Source organism: Gekko japonicus, unplaced genomic scaffold, assembly GCF_001447785.1.
Source record: "Gekko japonicus isolate JY-2015 unplaced genomic scaffold, Gekko_japonicus_V1.1 scaffold1055, whole genome shotgun sequence".
Lineage (NCBI taxonomy): Eukaryota > Metazoa > Chordata > Lepidosauria > Squamata > Gekkonidae > Gekko > Gekko japonicus.
Genome location: NW_015169808.1, coordinates 445,392 through 465,967, shown reverse-complemented (window position 1 = coordinate 465,967; position 20,576 = coordinate 445,392). Strand labels below are relative to the sequence as shown.

Genomic DNA, 20,576 nt, shown 5'->3' with positions numbered 1-20,576 from the left:
TTCTTCACTACTGCCTTATGTAAGATATATTTTGCTGACGCCTAAAATTAAACATTCATGAGTCAGTTTAATTCTTATTTATAGACTTCAGAAACAAGCAAAGTCCAGGCAGGTCTCCGTTTGATGTGTCTTAAATATCATACGAGATTCTAGTAAAGGATCTCCACCTTTAGGAAAAATTAGCTATCCTTGAGGCATGCCTTTGATGTAATCATACAGGATCTAATTTTATCATGCATTGTGTGGGTCACAGTAACAAAAGTTTAGGCATGAAATAATCTGCCTGTTGCAACTCTGTATCAACATACCTGTGGCCAATCCAAACCATGTTTACTTAGAAATAAATTCCATAGACTCCACTGGGATTTACTTCAAAATATACATATGTTTACAACTGCAGCTCTAGTACATCTTGAAAGCTCCCTACAAGTCTTTATTTTTCAGAGTTCCAGAGAATTTCAGAATTTTGTGCAGAACAATCCAAAGACAACTGCTGACTGTATGTCAATTACATATGCTGCTACTATTGTAATTGCCAACGCCATACAAATGGTTTTTAGTAACCATGTTGTGTTTTATGCAGATATTTATATTGTTGTTTTATCTATTGCAATTTTTACGTAAGCCGCCCTGAGCCTGCCTCGGCAGGGAGGGTGGGGTACAAATCAAATAAATAAATAAGACACTTTCAAAGCTTTTTCTTCAAAAATTTAGTTTTTTAGTTTAACTCCATAAGAGACAGACACTTCTTAGACTCCAAAACTCTATTGTGAAGGTGCCTGAGCACATACCTTGCTGATGACACCCTACTCACTATAAAAACTCAGCTGATGAATGAACCAAGCCAAGAAGAATAAAAATTATATTCTAAAGCAGACCAGAGTAAACACTTATATTTAGCGCACTGGTGTTTCCTCTGATTTGCTTCAGAAGTTTCTGCATCTAATTAGAAGGGCATAAAGCGGTATTTTCAGAATGTATTACATTGATTATTCCTAGGAACTTTATCAGGATTGTGACAGTGAAATAAAATAACAGGGTGGGAAAAGATCTCAGTCCTGAAAATTGTAGGTTCCTGTTTTTTTGTAGTATGAGTTACTTCGGGCTGCTTTGTTTGTTGCCATGCCTTGCCCCTGCCAGGTTACACAGCAGTTTCTGCAGTAAATATAAAGGTAACAGACGCTCCCAGTATCTGGCTGTGCTTGTTCCTTGAGGCACCTTTTATAGCTTCCAAATAAGTCTGCCTATAAAAGTAAACCTGAGGAAATTGGTTTCTGGTCCTTTTCCTGCCCATTGCATCCTATCATTGTGTCTGAGTACAGCTGGTATTCCTTAGATGTGGGCAAGGCAACAGAAGTTCTCTCTGTGTACAGTAATGCAACTATATCAACACTCCTAGCTGTTGCTTCAGTATTGTCTTTCTCAAACAAGTGCCTGAGAAATCCTCCCCTGGGGATTGTATTAAAGGAGTTTTATTGCCACTCTCATTCCTACATTTCACATGTGAACAACAGCAAGAAAGGAGCATTAAGAAAGCTCATTTACACTTCTTATGCACATCCTCTGCTTAACCTTGGAACCCCAGGAAACCTGGTGTTGTTTAACCTTACAAGAGCTGCCATGGCATAGTGTTTAAGAATGACAGACTAGGATCTGGGAGGCTGGTTTGAATCCACACTCTCTGCTATGGAAGCTTGCTGTGGGACCTTGGACCAATCACACCCTCTCAGCTTAACCTACCTCACAGGGTAGTTGTGAGTATACAACGGAAGAGAGGAGAATGATGTAAGCCACTTTGGTTCCCATTGTGGAGAAACACAGGGTATAGAGGATGTAAACAAATAAATAAGAGTTAGGGAACTATTTCATTCCTACTACACATATTAAACTCTGCTTCCAAATCTGCTTGATAAGTGTATGGAAAAAAATTCCAAGAAAAAAAATGATATGGTTAAGAAGAAGAGATTGGATTTATACCGTGCCCTTCACTCAAGAGTCTCAGAGCAGTTTACAATCTCCTTCTCTTCCTCTCCCCACAACAGACACCGTGTGAAGTAGGTGGGGCTGAGAGAGCTCTGAGAGAACTGCTCTTGAGTGAATAGCTCTCAGAGAACTTTGACTGACCCAAGGTCACTCAGCAGCTGCATGTGGTGGAGAGGGGAATCAAACCCGGTTCTCCAGATTAGAGTCTGCTGCTCTTAACCACTACACCAAACTGCCTTTCTTGTTTATCTAAAGAGCTCTAACTGACAATTTGCGGAACACTTTAACATGCCTGAAGAACATAAAAAAATTACTTTAAGTGACTAACAACTGAAACAATTATGTCACCTGGAGTAATAAATTATTCATGGCTGTCCATCACCTGACCACCACCTTGCTTTGTTCTCGCAGACTGGCTGAACACACAAGGCACACACACAGAAAAATCAGCTGATACAGACCCAACTTTGATATGTTTGCTTGGTAAACAAATGCCAGCCTAGTACATTGCATTAATATTCTGGGGCCCCATCTAATGAACAGGATTCTTAAAATGCTGATTCAGTGTATAGCAGTGGTTAAAAAGGCAAAACCTGTACTAATTATTAGGAAAGAGTCTGAAAACAGCCAGCCAGTAGCATAATGCCCTTGCAGAGATCTATGGTGCAGCCACATATGTGTACAATCCAGCTCACTGTCTCTCAAAGAATCCCGTAGCACTAGAAAGGGGCAAGTGCTCCTGCTTCCATTATAGGATTATAGCACAGAAATGTATATAGCCTCTAAAAATGCTGATTCAAGAATAATGCATGGTTATTGGCATGGTTCTGTCAACTGACATATGTACAGACCAACAATTCTAGTATTACCTTTCATGTCTTTATCATGACATTCTTTCAGTTTGGACCACAGTTCCTTGAAGCAGTCTGCAGCAGGATCTACGGAGCTGGGACTTCCACAGCTACCCCCGGAAGTATTCATCTTGTCTTGCACTTGTCTGTGCTGCTTACTGTTTGACCTCTTTTTCAATTTATATCACATAGTTACAAGGCTGTTTCCTAGACAACTGGATTCCTGCAATGACAGGTTCACAAGGTTTACAGTTTATTGAAGTATGACTTATAGCAGCGGATGAAATATATAGTTCTTCCCATGATATTGTGAGGATTTAAAGGTCAAATGTACATTTTATACAAAGTTCTGTGCAATTATTCTCTTCCTACATGGTTTTTGTCTATTTGATAACTATAGGGTGCAATCAAGAGCAGAGGTGCTTAACCTTTTCACTACTAGCTGTTTTTTGTTTCAAAACAAATGAGCCTGAGCTGAGTAGCCTTGCACAAATTTACTCCCCCCCCCCCAGTACCAGTGTATGGGATTATGGGATTAGATACACGGAAATAAGACATCTGAAACACTGTTGCTAGTTCATGATACATAATTACATTTTATAATTTCCTTATACAGTATGATTACTTTATATAGTGGATTGTTCAGTGGCCAAGGCAGAAATCAGTCCACACTTTGATGGTGGGCAATCTTCACAAACTGGTGGTATACTCAATGACTCAGTGACATGCTATTCACATCTAAAACATTCACAGCCTTTGAGTATACTAACATGTCGCCAGTACTCTGGGCATTGATGTGAATGCTTGGACTTTGCACCTTCAGCAGATTTCTTCCCAGGTGAGAGATTTCATAATCTTTCCCAAGAAAAATAGAACCAGCTCCTCAACTCATTAAAAAAAAACCCTTCTCCTTTTAAGGGTGGTTAGCCTGATTATAGTTATTTGTAATTGGCTCTTTTTATCTAGCGGGATTCTTGCATCTGTAACAACAACTCGGGAAGCAGAAATTCAACAGGGCCTTTCTAGGCACTCAAAATGCCCTGCAAGGAAGCTGTTGAGCGTTGCCTGTAACGCAGCTGACGAAGACGTGGGGGCCGGCGAGAGAAAAGGCAGAGCGCCTCGATGAGGCACGACGTGAACACACCTCCCCCAGAGAGCTGGAAAAGGGCGGCTTTTTCAAAACAGCGCAAGACGGAGGAAGTTCAGCATCCTGCGCCTCAGACACAATGGGCGCGGGTTCCCCGCTTCTTTTGCCTTTCGTGAAAAGGAACGACCAGTCCCCCAACCTTTCCCATACGGCTGGCCGGGCTCGCTTCACCATAGAAGGACGAGCAACCACTGCGAGAAGCCGAAAAACCCACTTACGGAGACACCCCCCCACCTTCCCCGGCTAAAGAGGGCGAAGGAAGACGACTCGGTCTCCCTGCCAGAGAGACGCGAGAGAAAGGGGACGCGAGAGACAGGGAACGCGGAGAGACGGCACGCGAGGGGAGGTACATGCAAGTCGGACACGTTACTACCTGACGGAAGATTCGTTTCTGTCAGCTCCCTTTATTCGGCGGCAAAGAGAAAGTGAGAGAAGAGTGTATTTTATTTTCTCCCTCCCGACAAGCATGCTTTCCCAAACTGCCTGGAACCGGAGAAACAACGGCGTTGCTTGGCGCCGAGCAGCCCCTGGTGGCCGGAGGCTTTGGTGGCTTAGACTCCGCCGCCTCTGGGGGAATAGGGCTTTTGTGTGTATGTGTGGGTGTGTTTTTAAACCGGGAAATATGAGTCTGTGCTCTTCTTCCTTCCTCTTCAGCCTCCTTTCTTGCTGCTAGAGCCTGTATTGAGGAGGCGCTGTGTGGTCTCCATCCCGCTGAGGGTGTAGGGAGAATAGTTCTTGCCTGGCCTGTTCTCTGCATTTTCTGTTTGTTGGGCGTTCTTTGACATGAGGGAGCTTTCAAACCTGTGCGCCTCCAGGGAACCTGTGCAAACCTGTGTGCAACCAGGGAATCTCTCATGGCCAGCTCTCACTGCATGGATCGTATATGCACAGATGTTGAGGGGAGTTGGGTTTCCATCCACACATTTGTTGTTGTTCAGTCGCATAGTTGCGTTTGACTCTTCGTGACCCCATAGACCACATCAGACCAGGCCCTCCTGTCCTTTGCTGTCCCCCTGAGCTTGCTCAACTCCATGTCCATTGCATCAATAACACTGTCTAACCATCTCATCCTTTGCCATCCCCTTCTTCTTTTACCTTCAATCTTTCCCAGCATCAGGGTCTTCTCCAGTGAGTGCTCCCTTCTCATTTGGTGGCCAAAGTATTTGAGCTTCAGTATCTGGCCTTCCAGGGATCAGTCAGGGTTGATTTCCTTTAGAATTGACTGATTTGATCTCCTTGCGGTCCAAATGCATCCACACATAGACCCCCAGATACAGTGAGCCTTGGTGGGATGTACTAAAAGGAATGACAGGATTGCTCATTGGAAACAATGGGAGAAGCTTGAAGGCCCAGTGGAGATAATGGGAGCCAGGAATGGCAATTGACTTGCATGGTCTCCATTGAAATACATTGCAGGACAAAAAAAGTTGCAAAGAAAATGCAGAATGGATTTTTCCATTAAGGTCTCCGGGGCCCCAGATGGACTACTCTGGGATTGGACTGACAGCCCCCAGAGTGGAATGATGGTCCCTGAGAGTAGTAGAAACGACACATCTGCTACCCGCAGGGGCTGTCATTCTCCTCTGAAGCCTGTCATTCCAGTCAGAACACTGCTACTATCCCCAGGAGCTGTCATTCCACTCTGGGGCCTGTCATTCCAGTACCAGAGTAGTGTGAGACCAGAGACCTTAATGGAAAATCCATTACGCATTTCCTTTGCAACTCTTCTTGAGCTATAATGTATTTCACTGGAGCCCATACAAGTCAATTGGCGTTCCTGTCTCCCATTATTTCCAATGGGCCTTCAAGCCTCCCCCATTGTTTCCAATGGGCAATTCCTTTTAGTACATCCCAGCCTTGGCTTCAGTTTCTGTGCATGCAGTGCTTGTGCCCAGAAGTGAGGCACCCTGAAAGCTTGGCAACTGGGTGGGTCCATGAGACATAGTCCTAAAATGCTCCAAGCTGAGCAGAACTGGGGCTCTGTCCTATGTTCTCCAGAGCAATAACCACCCACTCAGCACAGACTAATGGACTGTGTAAATCAGGTACACATCCTTTGACGAGAGTAAGGGATCTTAGGCTGGATAAGAAGCCTATAAATAATGCAAGGTGAGAAAAAAGGGAGGGAGCAGGAAGTAATGTAGGGTTGCCAGCCCCCAGTTCCCTACAGGAAGTGACGTCATCGCATCGGGGACGTTGCGGGTGACGCTCTAGTTTTTGGGCAAACTATGGTTCTGAAAGCTTGTGAACATTTTCACAATGGATTCATCTGGCACTGTAAATACTGTAAGGCATGGGGTTTAAATTTTGGAAGCAGGAAGTGACCTCAAAGAAGGGGTTTTGAGGTGTAGTGTGGAAGTGACATCACAAGAAGTGGCAATTTGGAGTGTATGACCCAGAAATGACATCATGCTATACATCACTTGACCTTTGCCCTGGAAGTGATATCACAGCACATGGAGTCACAATGTTACATCACATCCTTACTAAGCACCATCCCCAAAATGTTCAGGTATTTCCTGCGTTGGACCTGGCAACCCAGTTCTGAATCTTCCCAATTTGTAGAGTGCCATCACTAAGAATCATTGTGCTAAGGAATCACTTATCTTCTCTGAAAAAAAATTAACATGTTAGTTTGGCCATAACATGCTATTACCTAACTGGAGATGATGAAAACTATTGAAAAGACCGTTCTTACTGCGTTCAACGGTGACAGTCAAGCTTACTGCAGCATATGTCACTTTTCCAGAAGCAGTAAATATCCACACCTAGACAATAAACCTGTGGGAAAGGTTATTGCATTATTGCATTTTAAGTCTGTCTCAAACTATGAACTCATGGCCAGATTTTAATGCAGTATGTAGTGTATGGAAGCAATGCATAATGAACAGGGACTTCAATTGTCTAGATAGTAATACATAGAATTTAGATATTAAATAATACATAGAATTTAGATACTGCTTCTCACATTTTTTCTTGTCATGCTCACAATACAAAAACTGAAGTAGTTGTGGAGTTTGAAGATATTTATTTTGGTACTAATTACTACATCAAACAATCTAATTACTACATCAAACATACTACTGTGTAAGAAATTCAGCAGTCCCATGAACATGATTTCCAGAACACTGAATAAAATTACTTAAATTTCTAAATAGCTACATCAAACATACTACTGTGTAAGAAATCCCTTGAACATAATTTCCAGAACACTGAATAAAATTTAATTTCTAAATATTTTTGAACAAAGCCACTCAGTGTATATAACTCAATAATAAAGTCCAATACAAACCATCTTTGCATCACACAAATGATCACTTGGCGTAAGACTGAGGATATTGGAAGATGCACTATAAGTTGTCTTATTGCTATTTTAAATACCAAGATAGCATAACTGAAAAGGCTTGCCATAGTTTACAAGGGCTTCAGCAAACCAGGCCTTTGAACTAATGATTCAGTAAAGTTGATTGAACACTTTCACAATGGACTCACAAAAAACTTCAGTTAGTTATGAGCTGCATACATGACTTTGTGTTACAGTGATGGCCATTATAAAGCACTGCTGTTTCTGGAAGAGATTGACTTATCTTTCTTTCACGACCATGAGACACGCACTTTGAAAGAGACACGTGCTTGGGCACATGCTGAACAGAGCAGTGGCTCTTTGCCAGAGGATAAATATGATCAGTTTAGAATTCTGCATTCCCCAGTTCTTAATTAAACCTCATTCTTATGAACAATGCATCTGTGCTTGTTTCTTTCTCCAGTCCTAAACCATCAAGTGCCTTCATCCCAAAGGATGGCTAACTAACAATTCCTATTCAGTTTCAGAGCATATACTATACTTTTTTTGTAGGTTAGCTTTGCCAGGCACTTGTACCACAATAGGTAGTTTGACTAGATAAATCTCATGGGGTGTTGAACAGTGTGTGTGAGATTAGAGCACCAGCCAGTGGTAGCCATAGCTCTGTTCCACAATATTAGGAGGAAATGTTCTTTGTAACTACCAGAGTTCTTTGTAACTACTTGCATTGGGCTGTTCCTTAAGCCAGCCTCCAAAACAGTACAATCCCAAGCAGAGCTAAATCAGTCTAAGCCCCTTGACTTCAGTGCGCTTAGGAGGGTGTAACTCTGTTTAGGGTTGTATTGGTACTGATTTAGGCAGCATCGACTCTGTCTATGCATTACAAAGGAAGATTGCAGAAATTCCAACTGGAACAGTCTCTGGTTTGGAGTACTTGCCTTGGTAAATCACTGTTCCTATTTTAATAATAAATAATAAAGTAGATTAATGAAAAGTCACTACCCTTTAATAATATCCCAAATTTGCCTCCTAAAAGGACTGTTTCACTATTTCATTGAAAGCTGGTCCTTTCAGGTCATTTATTAATTAATGCTAATTATTTAAATGTTACATCAAAAATCCATTACTTTGTCGTCATTGAATATGTAGGGAGACTGGACTGCAGATAACGGAGAAAGCTTCTGTTTGTTCTGTCCACATTAACAGCATTCAGAGTCACATAAAACATATAGTACTTTGAGCACAGTGAATCATAACATGGCATGCTGAATGATTTCCATCTAGGCAGCACTGTGGACCAATTCAAGAACAGGGTCATCTTAGCTTGAATTTTTTCCTCTTACTGCTTGTTTCTTGTAAGCAATAGAAAACTTCTGTGTATGGGACTGAATATCACAACTTTTTGGCACACATATATGTGGCAATTTTGTGAACCATCTGCCAAAAGTCTGCAGCTTTTTCCAATTTTTCAACAGTAAACTACAGAAGAAAAATCTTAGGATCCATACATCCAATAGTGGTCAAGCCTAAATCCTGTTGAAACTACTGGATCAAGTTAGTTGTAGCTAATCTAAATCCAGTCATTTTTAATGGGATTTAATTCTAATTAATTTAAAATGGATTAGATAGCAGGACTGCAGTCTCTTACTTGATGGGAATAAATCATTGTATTCAAATGGGATTTACTTTCAATATAATATGCATTACACTTTAGAAAGTAAAACTGAATTATTCCTTTTGTATTAAGACTCATTATACATTAAAAATAGTTATCTGCTTCATTTTTTTTTTAATCCAGCTTGGATATTCATACTAAGACAATCTGTTTTTCAGATTAGATGAAGATCTCACTTAACATACTCAGCTCTTGAAACAGTTTCAAAAACAGCTCACTAGGTTTCCAGTATTTCACTTAATTATAATTAGAAAAAAAATTCTACATATGTTGTCTAAAATTCTGCTAAAGTTAGCTTCATAAGGAATAGAAACTACTATACTATCTATATTTAAATCTAGTTAAAGAAAAGATAGGAAGAGTCATATTCACTTTAAACAAAAGTTATTTTGTCCTGGCATGACAAAACCTGTCTTCATTCCTTTCTATTCAGCTCAGCTAGTACACTGCTTAGCTTCAGTAGTTAATCAGTTACCAGATTCCACAGTCTTTGTTTTCTAATTCTTCGTTGACACTCTCCTTGCAAATGTACTGAGATCCATAACCCAAGGACTAACTTTTAACACGTTAAAATGGGCTTACAGTTTTGCTGAGTCCTTTAAACGTTTGAATGCTGCGTTAGTATAACCACTTTATTTATTACAATGCAAATAATGGATTGAGCTTTTAACATCTTATATGTTAGTAATGGATATACTGTATCAAAACTTGTGAATGAAATTTACTGTCTTAAATAATATGCATGTTACAGCATTGCTTATGAGCTTGAGTTACAATGCAAAAACATTGTTTTCCTTATGCACAGCTTTTTTCCTTTGTCATATTGCCAGTGCCTTTAGCAACTATTATACATACAAGCTGAATTAAGTGATTCTCCAAACTTCACAGAGCAAGTCATTCACTGGGCTGTATTTCTAGGCATGTACTCGATGAACAGTTAATCAAAGAAACTGTCAAATGATGTCACCAGTAGGATACTGCAGAATGGTGATAATGCGTCAATAAATACAGAAGGAGACAGCTGCATGCATGATAAGGTACAAGTTCTGGGATAAGGTCTTAAAATAAATCATATTAAAGGAGACTTCAGAATCTTACCTTTATGTCTAAAGTGTGAAAGGCTAGCCTTCCCTTGATCAGCAGTAGTGATTAGTTCTTGTGGATTCCTGCCACCCCCCCAGTCTATAAACAACAAGCATGTATAGGATGAGGCAGCCTCTGTGGACCACACCAGAGAATGCTCAGAGGAGTTCTGCTGCACCTAAGATATATACAATGTGCAATGGATAACCTAATATGTCTTTCATTTAACTGGCTGGGCAGGTTTCTGCATTCTCTGGAACATGGAATCATACCAGAATTTGTTGGCATAACAGGCCTGTCAAACCGGTTCCTCAGTAGATCAGGAACCTGCTCAACCAGTCTGCATCAAAGGGCAGCTCGACATGCTGCGGCTCAGCTCAACTCTGAAGCTTCCTAAGTGGTGAGTTATTCACGCCTCCACCAACTCCCAGCATCAAATGTTGTAGCCTCCAGCAAAACAATTTACCAAGGGGCTGTATCCGTATCAAACACAGCAATATCCTATTGTTCCAAAGACTTCATTATTACATATCTAGATGGAGCAGTTGATAAGACTAACATTTCGTTAATGAATAGGTTGATGTGGAAGCATGCCTTTTGAAACAACCAGGAAAAGTTGTAATGAAATGGCATTTAAACATTATTAAAATGCTACAGGCAATATCTGAAGCACAGTTCTAAAATGTTTTTCCCCAGCTGTGGGTAATGAATGTTCTGGAAAGCAGTGCTAAAGAAGTTTTTCTGTCACATAGAAAAGAAGTTGCAGGTTGGAACTGTACTCAGTATTAATTATCTGGTTTGGTACATAAGGTGTAGGCTGCAGAGGCAAGTAAGTGAGAGAGATATAGGTTGGTGCATGTATACAAAGTAGCAAAACCTGTTGAAACAATACCATACACTGGTAAAATGTTCTCTCTGCCTTGCAGTTTGCTATAGTGTACTGCAAGCTTTGTAAGCAGTTATACCTTATGACATTAGCAATAATCCATACAGAAATCCCCTTTACTTCCAACTGCAGGTAGGATCCAGTTCCAAACTAAGTGCTATTTCCTCATTACCCTATATTATCAAAATGTTTTAAATGGCTTCACCATAATTTTCAGTGATCCCAGGAGCTGCTTCCATTTAAGAATGAGAAGAAGAGATTGGATTTATACCCCGCCCTTCACTCGGAGCCTCAGAGTTGCTTACTGTTATGTACTGGGCTCGGCATCGACAGACCCAGCTTGGGTACACAGAACTATAGACTGTTAGGATCCTGGGAGGAATGTATCGACCAGGAGTACCTCTGTAAGTAACTTATCACGGGTACTGTATGTGTGTGGGGGGTGTGGTGTTGGTCACGGATTTAAGCAGGGCTTCGGTCCTGCTAGGGTTGTCTCTAGTTTGAGCTGAAATCACAATAAAGCATGAGCTGATCTCAATCGTGTGTCGAACCCAGTATATTTCACTGGCGACAAGGATGGGATTCTGATGGGCAAGCCTGCTCAAGACAGCACCGCACTGCGCAACGTGCCCCTGAGCCCCGTGCCTCACAACACTCCTGAGATCATGGCTGTCACATCAGGACATCTGCCAGAGTTCAACTCCGCACACCCAGAACTGTGGGAAACCTGAGTGGAACGGCTGAAATATTTCATCTTTTTCCAGGGCATCACTGATGCCGGCAAGAAAAAGGCCCTCCTACTCAGTGCCTGTGGAATCGCCACCCTACGGCTGGTCCAGGGCCTCATTGCACCTAACACCTTGGAAGCGTCCACGTATGAGGACCTCCTAAAGGCGCTCACCAGCCATTTCACGCCACAGCCCACCAAGATGGCTCACCGCGTGGACTTTTTTTTGTGCCAACAGAAGCCCAACTAAGCTGCCACCAACTTCATTGCCGACCTTTGCCAGCTGGCCCTCCACTGTGGGTTCTCGAACCTTGACGAGACCCCGCTTGACTGGTTCGTCATGGGTATCTGAGAACTGAAGTTACACCGCAAGCTCATCGGCACAAGGAGCTAACCCTGGTAACAGCGCAATGCGAGGCCACCGCCTTCGAAAAGGCCCAGAGGGACCACTAGCTCTCCAGCACATACCAAGCCTCCTTCCCATTGGCTTCGGATGCATCCAACAAGGAGGAGACACACCAGGTCCGCTGCCCAACTTGCCATGACCCGCATCCATCCACAGCCCCCGTGCGTCCAGCAAAGACGACTGCGCCACCTCTCTGGCTAGCCACGGGGATGACCATGAACGTCGCTCCTGTTATCTCTGCGACGCAATCTCCTGGACCTGTGGCAAGACCGGCCATATCACACGCGCCTGCCACTCCAAAGACACCCGGAGACGCACAGTGACACACCAAGAGTCCGTGGAACTACACACCACTGCTGTCCGCCAACACAACGTACTGAACTTGTCCTGGGACACCCCCCATAAAAGAAAAGTGACTGTGCTTATAGAAGGGGCTCCATGCGAGATGGAACTAGACACCAGGTCCTCCATCTCTATCATATCAGAAGAGACTCTCCAGAGGCTCTGTCCACAGGGGGGGTCCCTGCCTTAAGTCTACCGGCTTCATCCTCAGGGACTTCCAAAAGCACGAGATGGCCATCAAAGGATGGGGCAATTTCCATGTTAAATACCGCTGTTTTGAGGGACTGTTGGACTTGTGAGTGGTGGAAGGGCAGCTCACAAGCTTACTGGGACTATCTTGATTCGCGCTCTTGGGCTTTGAAGTAACGGGGGTGCACCACGTGGGCTCTAAGGACTTTCAGACAGTGTGCAATGAGCTCCCTGGGGTTTTTGTTGGGACGCTCAGTCGTTACACTGAGCTTCCAGTCTCCATGCAACTCAACCCGGAGGTGCGGCTGATTAGTCTGAAGGCCAAGGGGTTTTAGAGAGGGTTCCGCACGCTGTATGGGAAACCCCCATCATGACCCCGGTCAAGCCCAATGGAGACGTCTGCATCTGTGCGGACTATAAATGTACCTTAAACAAAGCGCTCCAGGACCATGCATACCCGGTTTCAGTGGTCAGCAACATCCTGGCATCCCTAGCGGGTGCTAAGGTTTTTGGAAAACTAGACTTGGCACAGGCTTACCAACAGCTCTCGGTAGATGATGCGACCGCAGAGGATCAGACGATTGTAACGCACAGGGGCAAGTTCCGGGTGTGGTGGCTGCAGTTCGGGATCATTGTCACCCCGGGAATCTTCCAAAACCTAACGGACTCTCTCCTTAAAGGAATTTCCGGGGTCCAGCCATTTTTCGACGAAGTTCTGATTGCCACTTCCATGGACGAGGACTTCGCCATCCATCTGCGCGCCATCCTGCAATGGTTCCACGACGCCAGCCTTAAAGTAAAAAGGGAAAAGTACCTTCTTGGGGTCCTGTGGGTCATGTTTCTGGGTTTCTCCATAGACACACGGGGCATCCATCCTGCCAATGAAAAGATCCACGGCATCGTCAATGTCCCAACCCCTACATCCAAGCAGGAACTCCAAGCCTTCCTGGGCCTGCTGAATTTCTATCATTCGTTCCTGCCCCACAAAGCTGCAATGATGGAGCCACTGCACCGGCTTCTTGACAAACAGGTCCTCTAGGTCTGGGGCCAGAAGCATGCCGCCGCGTTCCGAGCCATCAAGGAGCTGTTAACCTCGAATGCAGTCCTGGCACACTTTGATGAAGCTGCCCGTCGTCCTTGCCTGTGACGTGTCCCCGTATGGGGTTGGAGCAGTCCTCGAACATCAGCTACTCGGTGGCAGAGAGGTTCCCATGGCCTATTACTTCCACACCTTGTCCTCGGCCGAACACAATTATGCGCACATCGACAAGGAGGCATTGGCAATCGTGGCGGGAGTAAAGAAATGCCACGATTATCTCTACGAGCAGCCCTTCACCATCGTGATGGACCATAAACCCCTGCTAGGCATGCTCGCCCTGGACTGCCAGACGCCACAGATGCTGTCTCCCAGGGTTCTGCACTGGTCCATTTTCCTGGCAGGTTACCAGTACACCCTCCATTACCGCCCCGGGAAGGCGATGGGACATATGCACTCAGCTGCCTGCCGCTACCCTCCTGTGACCTGGACCCTGCTCCTGCCCACCAGACCCTGCTCTTGGAGGACCTTCCCAACCACCCTCTCCAGATATCGGACGTGTCCCGCCACACCACCGAAGACTGCGTCCTCTCCCACATTTTGGACTGGGTGGGGAGGGGATGACTCACCAGGACGAACTATCTGCACACAAAGGTTCTCTGCTGTGGGGTAGCCGGGTCGTGGTGCCAGCTCCATTGCGCCAACAAGTTTTAATGATGCTACACAGAACACATACGGGTATCATACGGATGAAGGCGCTGGCCCGCAGCTATGTCTGGTGGCCCGGCATGGACAGTGAAATTGAAGACTGTGTTAAGTACTGCCAGGCCTGCCAAGAATCCTGTCCAGAGCTGACATGACAGTGGGAGTCCACCCAACGACCATGGTTCTGGTTACATATAGACTTTGCAGGCCCTTTCCAAGGGCAGATCTTCTTCATTCTGGATAGCTCCTACACCAAATGGCTAGAGGTGGTACCGGTCCCTTCCACCTTGTCCCAAGCAGTCCTCCACATTCTCCAGAGGATCTTCTGCACCCACAGCATTCCCGACACCGTGGTGTTGGACAAGGGGATGGCCTTCACCTCAAGCGAGTTCCACGACTTCATGGGCCGTTACTTGATCAGACACATAAGGTCTGTGCCCTCCCACCCAACCACCAATGGCCAGGCAGATGGTGAAGACCACCAAGGATGCCCTGAGATAGATTGGAGATTGGGACGACTGGCTTGCGGCCTTCCTTTTTGGCCTGCGGGTGACTCCAAGCACCTCCACCAGCCGCAGCCCAGTGGAACTCCTCATGGGATGATGCCTCATCACACGACTGGACTGGATGCACCCCAACCATGCTGCGGAACATCATGCAGCCCCCGAGAATCAAGCGGCACCTTCGGGTTCTTTCTGGTTGACCCCATCTATGCCCAGAACTTCTCCAGTGGCTCTGCCTGGATCCCAGCGAAGGTAATCCGAGTCACCAGTCCCCTGTCCTACAAGGTATAAACCAACGGCAGCCAAATACTGTGGAGGCACATCGACCAGCTCCGCCACTGTCTCCTCCCCACTGAGCTGGGTCTGCCATCAACGTCCCTAGATGAAGATGATGCGGAGTTGCCAGATCTACCGGAACCGGAGGCCGAGAGAGGCACCCAGGGAGCCAGTGCACAACCCGCAGCCAGCGAACCACCAGATGGACCTGTAGAAGCAATGCTGGAACAGGCAGCCACGGATGGGCCCGAGGTTGCACCGAGGCCATCTATGCCCCCGTGCCCCATGGCTGTTGCATCGAGACCAGAGCCAGAAACCCCAGCCACGCTGAGGGAACCACGAGCGACGCAGACCGCCCTATTTAAGAGACTATGTTTGTTAGGGAGTTCTGAACCTTGGGGGGAGGGGTGTTATGTACTGGGCCCCACATCGACAGACCCAGCTTGGGTACACAGAACAATAGACTGTTAGGATCCTGGGAGGAACCTATTGACCAGGAGTACCTCTGTAAATAACCTATCACAGGTAGTGTGTGTGTGTGTGGGGTGTGGTGTTGGTCATGGATTTAAGAAGGTCTTCGGTCCTTCTAGGGTTGTCTTTAGTTTGAACTGAAATCACAATAAAGCATGAGCTTATCTGAATCACCTGTCGAACCCAGTATATTTCACTTACAAACTCCTTTCCCTTCCCCTCCACACAACAGACACCCTGTGAGGTAGGTGGGACTGAGAGAGCTCTTTTGAGAACTGCCCTTTCAAGGACAGTTCTTGTCAGAACTATGGCTTGCCCAAGGTAATCCAGCAGGTGCAAGTGGAGGAGTGGGGAATCAAACCCGATTCTCCCAGATTAGAGTCAACCGTTCTCCCAGATTAGAGTCCGCGCTCTTAACCACTACACCAAACTGGGACTCCTTTGAAATAGGACTCAATGAAATTATGGGACTCTTTGAAATTATCAATTTATTGACCAATCAAGGCACCATATTTGTTTGTTATATGATACCCAGATATCTTCCTACAAACAAGCACTTTTTATTTACCTATTTAGTTTTATAGCCTGCCACATCCTAAAAGCTTACACGTGTGATATTGCACAAATTTCCACTCCTGTTCATGCCTCTTTACAATCTCTTTTTGTTTTTACGGAGAATAGAATAATGACCTGAATTAGATTGTTCAGCTGGGGAATCTTATCACTGAGAATGGAAATACTGAACTTTGTTAAAATTGTGTGTTATTTTTTGAATTATATGGTTAATTGTATATATTATATGTTTAATGGCGTCATTTTTCAAAAATGGCAATCTTCAAATCTACCCAAACTCCATTGATTAAGGACTGAGAACTTTGGTCCTAACACACAAGATGACAATGTATCAAAAAGTGAAAAGGTGGTAAACGGACCATCTCTACAGCTTCAGCTATCAAATACTGATATAGAAAAGCTGATAACCGTAGCTAAATGACTAGCCTTGGAGATGGGGAAGATAATGCACATGGTTTCCTAACCCCATCACTGTATCAGCCTTAGCATTTCTGTAAACAAGAACAGAATTTGCAAATACTTAAAATGCATTCAAATTCATGTGCGAAAATAGTTTGCCAATAGTTGTCAAAGTAGGAGCAAACTCAGTAGAAAGTTAATATGGTGCAACAGATGTGCAATGTTTACACATTAATTGCATCACCTCAGGCTGTTAGTTCCTGCAGCTAAACAGGGTTGGACCTGAATAGAAAATTTCTGGTTAAACAAAATGTAGGAAATGGCTTTGGACTCAGGGCTCTTTTTGTAGAAAAAGCCCAGCAGGAACTCATTAGCATATTAGGACACACCCCTAATAGTGCAGCTCATTAGCATATTATATCACACACACCCATGTTACCAGAAGTGTGGTCATCTAGCCACAAGGAGGCCAAATCAAAATTTTGGGAGGCTCCATGCCACGTATCCTCCTACAAAGGATGCAGATCATTCTGCACTGGTGTTAAAGTGATACTTCCTGGGCAATTCTGAAACACCTGCTGCTGCATGCAAGTGGGTGTCAGATAAGATGCCAGTGGGCACCACACTGGGGAATCACAGTGATAGACTGTAGAGGCGATAAACAAATCTGATTGTTTTTAATGTATTAGTTGGCTGTATCTTTGTGGGTTTATTTGCATATTTCAGAAATACTCAAGGCATTATTGCTGGCAATAAAGAAAGATTTGATATCGAGACAAACTGGATATCCTAGAAAAACAAAGAGTTGCAGCTTTGTTCTACATATGCAAACAACATTTTCTCCAATTCTGATTCCAAATGCCAAAATTCAAACCACCTATGTTATCATTAACAATTGCAGCAACACTTAGCATTTAAGTTTCAAAGTACTTCACCGGTAATAATTTTGTAAGGGATGTTGTGTTTACTTCCCTGTACAGATGGAAGGATCACAAGTGAGAAATTATGGGCTGCTTAAACTCACCAGGTGAATTTTTTTAAAAGCAGGTAGCCACATCGGTGCGTGACAAAATCCATGCAATAGCTTTTATTAGGTGGATAAAGGTGATTTGGGTGGCAAACTCAGGTGAGACTGAAGGTCCTAATTCACAGTAGCCACTGAACCAACCCAAGCCTTTTGGCTGCTTTTGTCCCTCTTCTCCGGTGGACTGCTAGTCTACTCTGTAGCTTTTATGTTCCCCCTAAGCTGTTGTTGAGTCTTGTGAGCAAAAATTCTACTTCATGAGCAAGCCTACATTTTGTTGTGAGTGAGCCTACATTTGACTGCATAAATTAGTTTGAGTCTTGCTGAGACTCAACAAGGTCAAGCCACATAGCCTAAGATTCTTAGCTGGAAGCCCAGGAGAGATTGTTTGACTGCAAGTTTCCATGGCCCATATCTTATGCACTGAAGCAGTATCTCTCAGCATCACATACACTCTACAAATGCCCATTGGGTTCAACACTTGTACCACTAAACTCAGAAGAAAAGTCATTTGAATTAATGGCAATAAACAGGCCTTGTACATCCAAACCCTTGCACAGCAAATATTGAAAACTTAACGGAAACTATACAGATGAGTGATTATGTATTCACTGGTGAAGCCTGGGTATCTGACAGTCTTAAAAAGCATACCACCAGAATTTCAAAAATCAGATCTATCAAATGCAGTCATGAGATGGCTGAATATCATGGCCTTGCACATTCTTGGTATTTTACAAGCCACAAGAATTATACATAGGCACCTCAGCAATAACACACATAACTGGCCACTAAGCTTGTTATATATTACAAATACATGCCCAAACCAGTCTTAAAGAATTCTACCATCAATTAGAAGAAGTCTGAAAACAGCAGTATTTACAAGTAGGGTATCCAAAGGGCTCACCAAAAAGAACTCCATCTCCCCATTCTATCTCCCTAATTCCTCCCTCCCTCCCTCCTCATCACAGTCCCAACAAGTCTGCTCCGTTGAAAGGTCATTGTATGACAGTATCAACATGATACTCGACCAGGAGAAGCTTGACCCACTCAGGCAACTGAGAAGCTATAAGGAACTCTCAGGTGTATTCTAAGGATGGGGTGGGGGTGGGGACAACGCACCCACCGAGCATCTTGGGTTATACAGCTCCTCTTGACGCTGAGGATTCTGGGACATGTAGTCTGCACAGTTACAGCATGGGGAGGGGGTTTATATTGAATAGCATCTTTTCACACACACAGTGTGTGTGTGTGTGGGAGAGAGAATACAGAAGGAGCTGTTATCATATATTGGTGGCCGGAGCTCCCCCTTGGTGCACCAGAGGGGAGAGATAGAAAGAGAAAGAGGCTGCAGAAACCTACACCGAGCCAGATCGGGCTGGGGGCACAGCATCACAGGCAACTTTCCCACCTTCATTTTCTTTTTCTTTTCTTTTTTTGCCCCCACCTGGGCTTCAATACTCCTCCCCTCTTCACTGGATTACACAGCCAGCCACTGCCTTGTATCACTTTCGTTTTCTCTATGCTTTTTAAAAGTGCATTTAAGGGAGAAATCAAATGCTTTCTTTTGAGTATTTCTCTCCCACACCTCTCCCACAGGAGGAGGAAACTCACCTTGTTCCCCAAGGATTTCCACATTTACAACACAAAAGCTCACCAGAAGAAGCAGAAGTTGTGCAGCCTGGAGGAGCAAAACTTAGAGCTGGCAATTAGCACCCTCTGCCATCTGCCATTGCAGGAAGCATACTACGCAGCTTAAAAAAAAAAAGCTCCGAGATCAAACGGCTTTTGGGTAGAAGACTCTGAAACACCCCCCCACACACACACTGTAGGGAAGCTACGGCTTGACTCCTGATAAGAGATAAAGGAGGGATTTCTCACCACCCAAGCAAGAAATAGACGAGGCTGGAGAAGGAAAGAGCTGGCACCAGAGGCAAGAAGGAGGAAAATTTCACTGCACATGTGCAGAGCAGGCTTTTGGCAAAGGAGGGGAGGAGAGGAGAGGAGAGGGGCGGGGCAGGCTTGAAAGCCAGCCGGAACTTCGTTCCGGTGTGTTCCTGCCCAAAAATAGCCCTGGCTTTGATGATGTAGTTGACAGAATGAGTAGGACTACACTCATGCCATATGCCACAAGGAAGAAGACTGATTTGTGGAGGTGCTGATTTCTGACAAAAACCCCCCCCCAATTTGTGCCAATTTAGGTTAAAACACTAATATGTTGGGCACAGGGGTCATTTCCTGCAGGAGCGCACAGGAGCGGAGCTCCGGCAGTGAAGAGCCCAGGGGGCGGGCACATGCAACAAGCCCCGCCCCCTGCTCCCAGCAGCCCTCAGTCAGAGCAAGAAGCAGCCAGGTAAGCTGCAGAGCCCCCCCCCCGTCCAAAACAGTCCAGTGGCACCTTTAAGACCAGGTTTTATTCAGGTACAAGCTCTCCCTCCTCTGTGAGGACAGATCTGCATGTTCCCCCCCCCCACACCAATAGCTAGCAATCCAAAAGAGTCCAGTGGAGCCTGAGCGGTGGGTGTTGCCTTCTGACACACTTCCGGTGATGTCAGGGGGTGTGGCCTATGCAAATAAGGTATGCTAATGAGTTATGCTAATGAGCTCCTGCCCCTCTTTTTCTACAAAGTGACCCCTGGTTGGGCAGTCCAAAACTAAGGCCTGGGGACTAGCACCACTAATTGGGGTTCTGTGTTGCTTGCTCAGCAGCTGGGGAAGTATGCACAAAAAAGGTCTGATTCCAAGCTGCAGGGGGCATAGCAATTGCCCTGGAATCCATAGCAGTACCCCTGCGGGCACCAGTCACTGAGTGGCATGCATGGCTGGCAGTGCTGCCACGTCAACCATTAATGAAGCAGCAAACCGGTGCACACTTTGGTGTCACACTGCTCCAGTCCTATCAATGTGCAGACCATAACAAGGTGGAGGAAGGGACAAAGCTACTTTAAGGTGGACTGTTGCATGACCATTAGTATCTTTGGAATGAACACCATCTAAGA

The 20,576-nt window shown here is 44.8% G+C and overlaps 1 protein-coding gene across 1 annotated transcript in view; it reads right to left on the bottom strand.

Annotated features, from left to right (window-relative positions):
- RBBP8 (retinoblastoma binding protein 8) overlaps positions 1–10,144 on the bottom strand; it is a 49,258-nt gene extending 39,114 nt beyond the window's left edge. Inside the window, 2 exon segments of the mRNA XM_015417142.1 lie at positions 2,853–3,057; positions 10,059–10,144. Coding sequence (XP_015272628.1) covers positions 2,853–2,964 — 112 coding nt within the window. The 5' untranslated portion in view covers positions 2,965–3,057; positions 10,059–10,144.
- Positions 10,145–20,576: the final 10,432 nt, after the last annotated feature.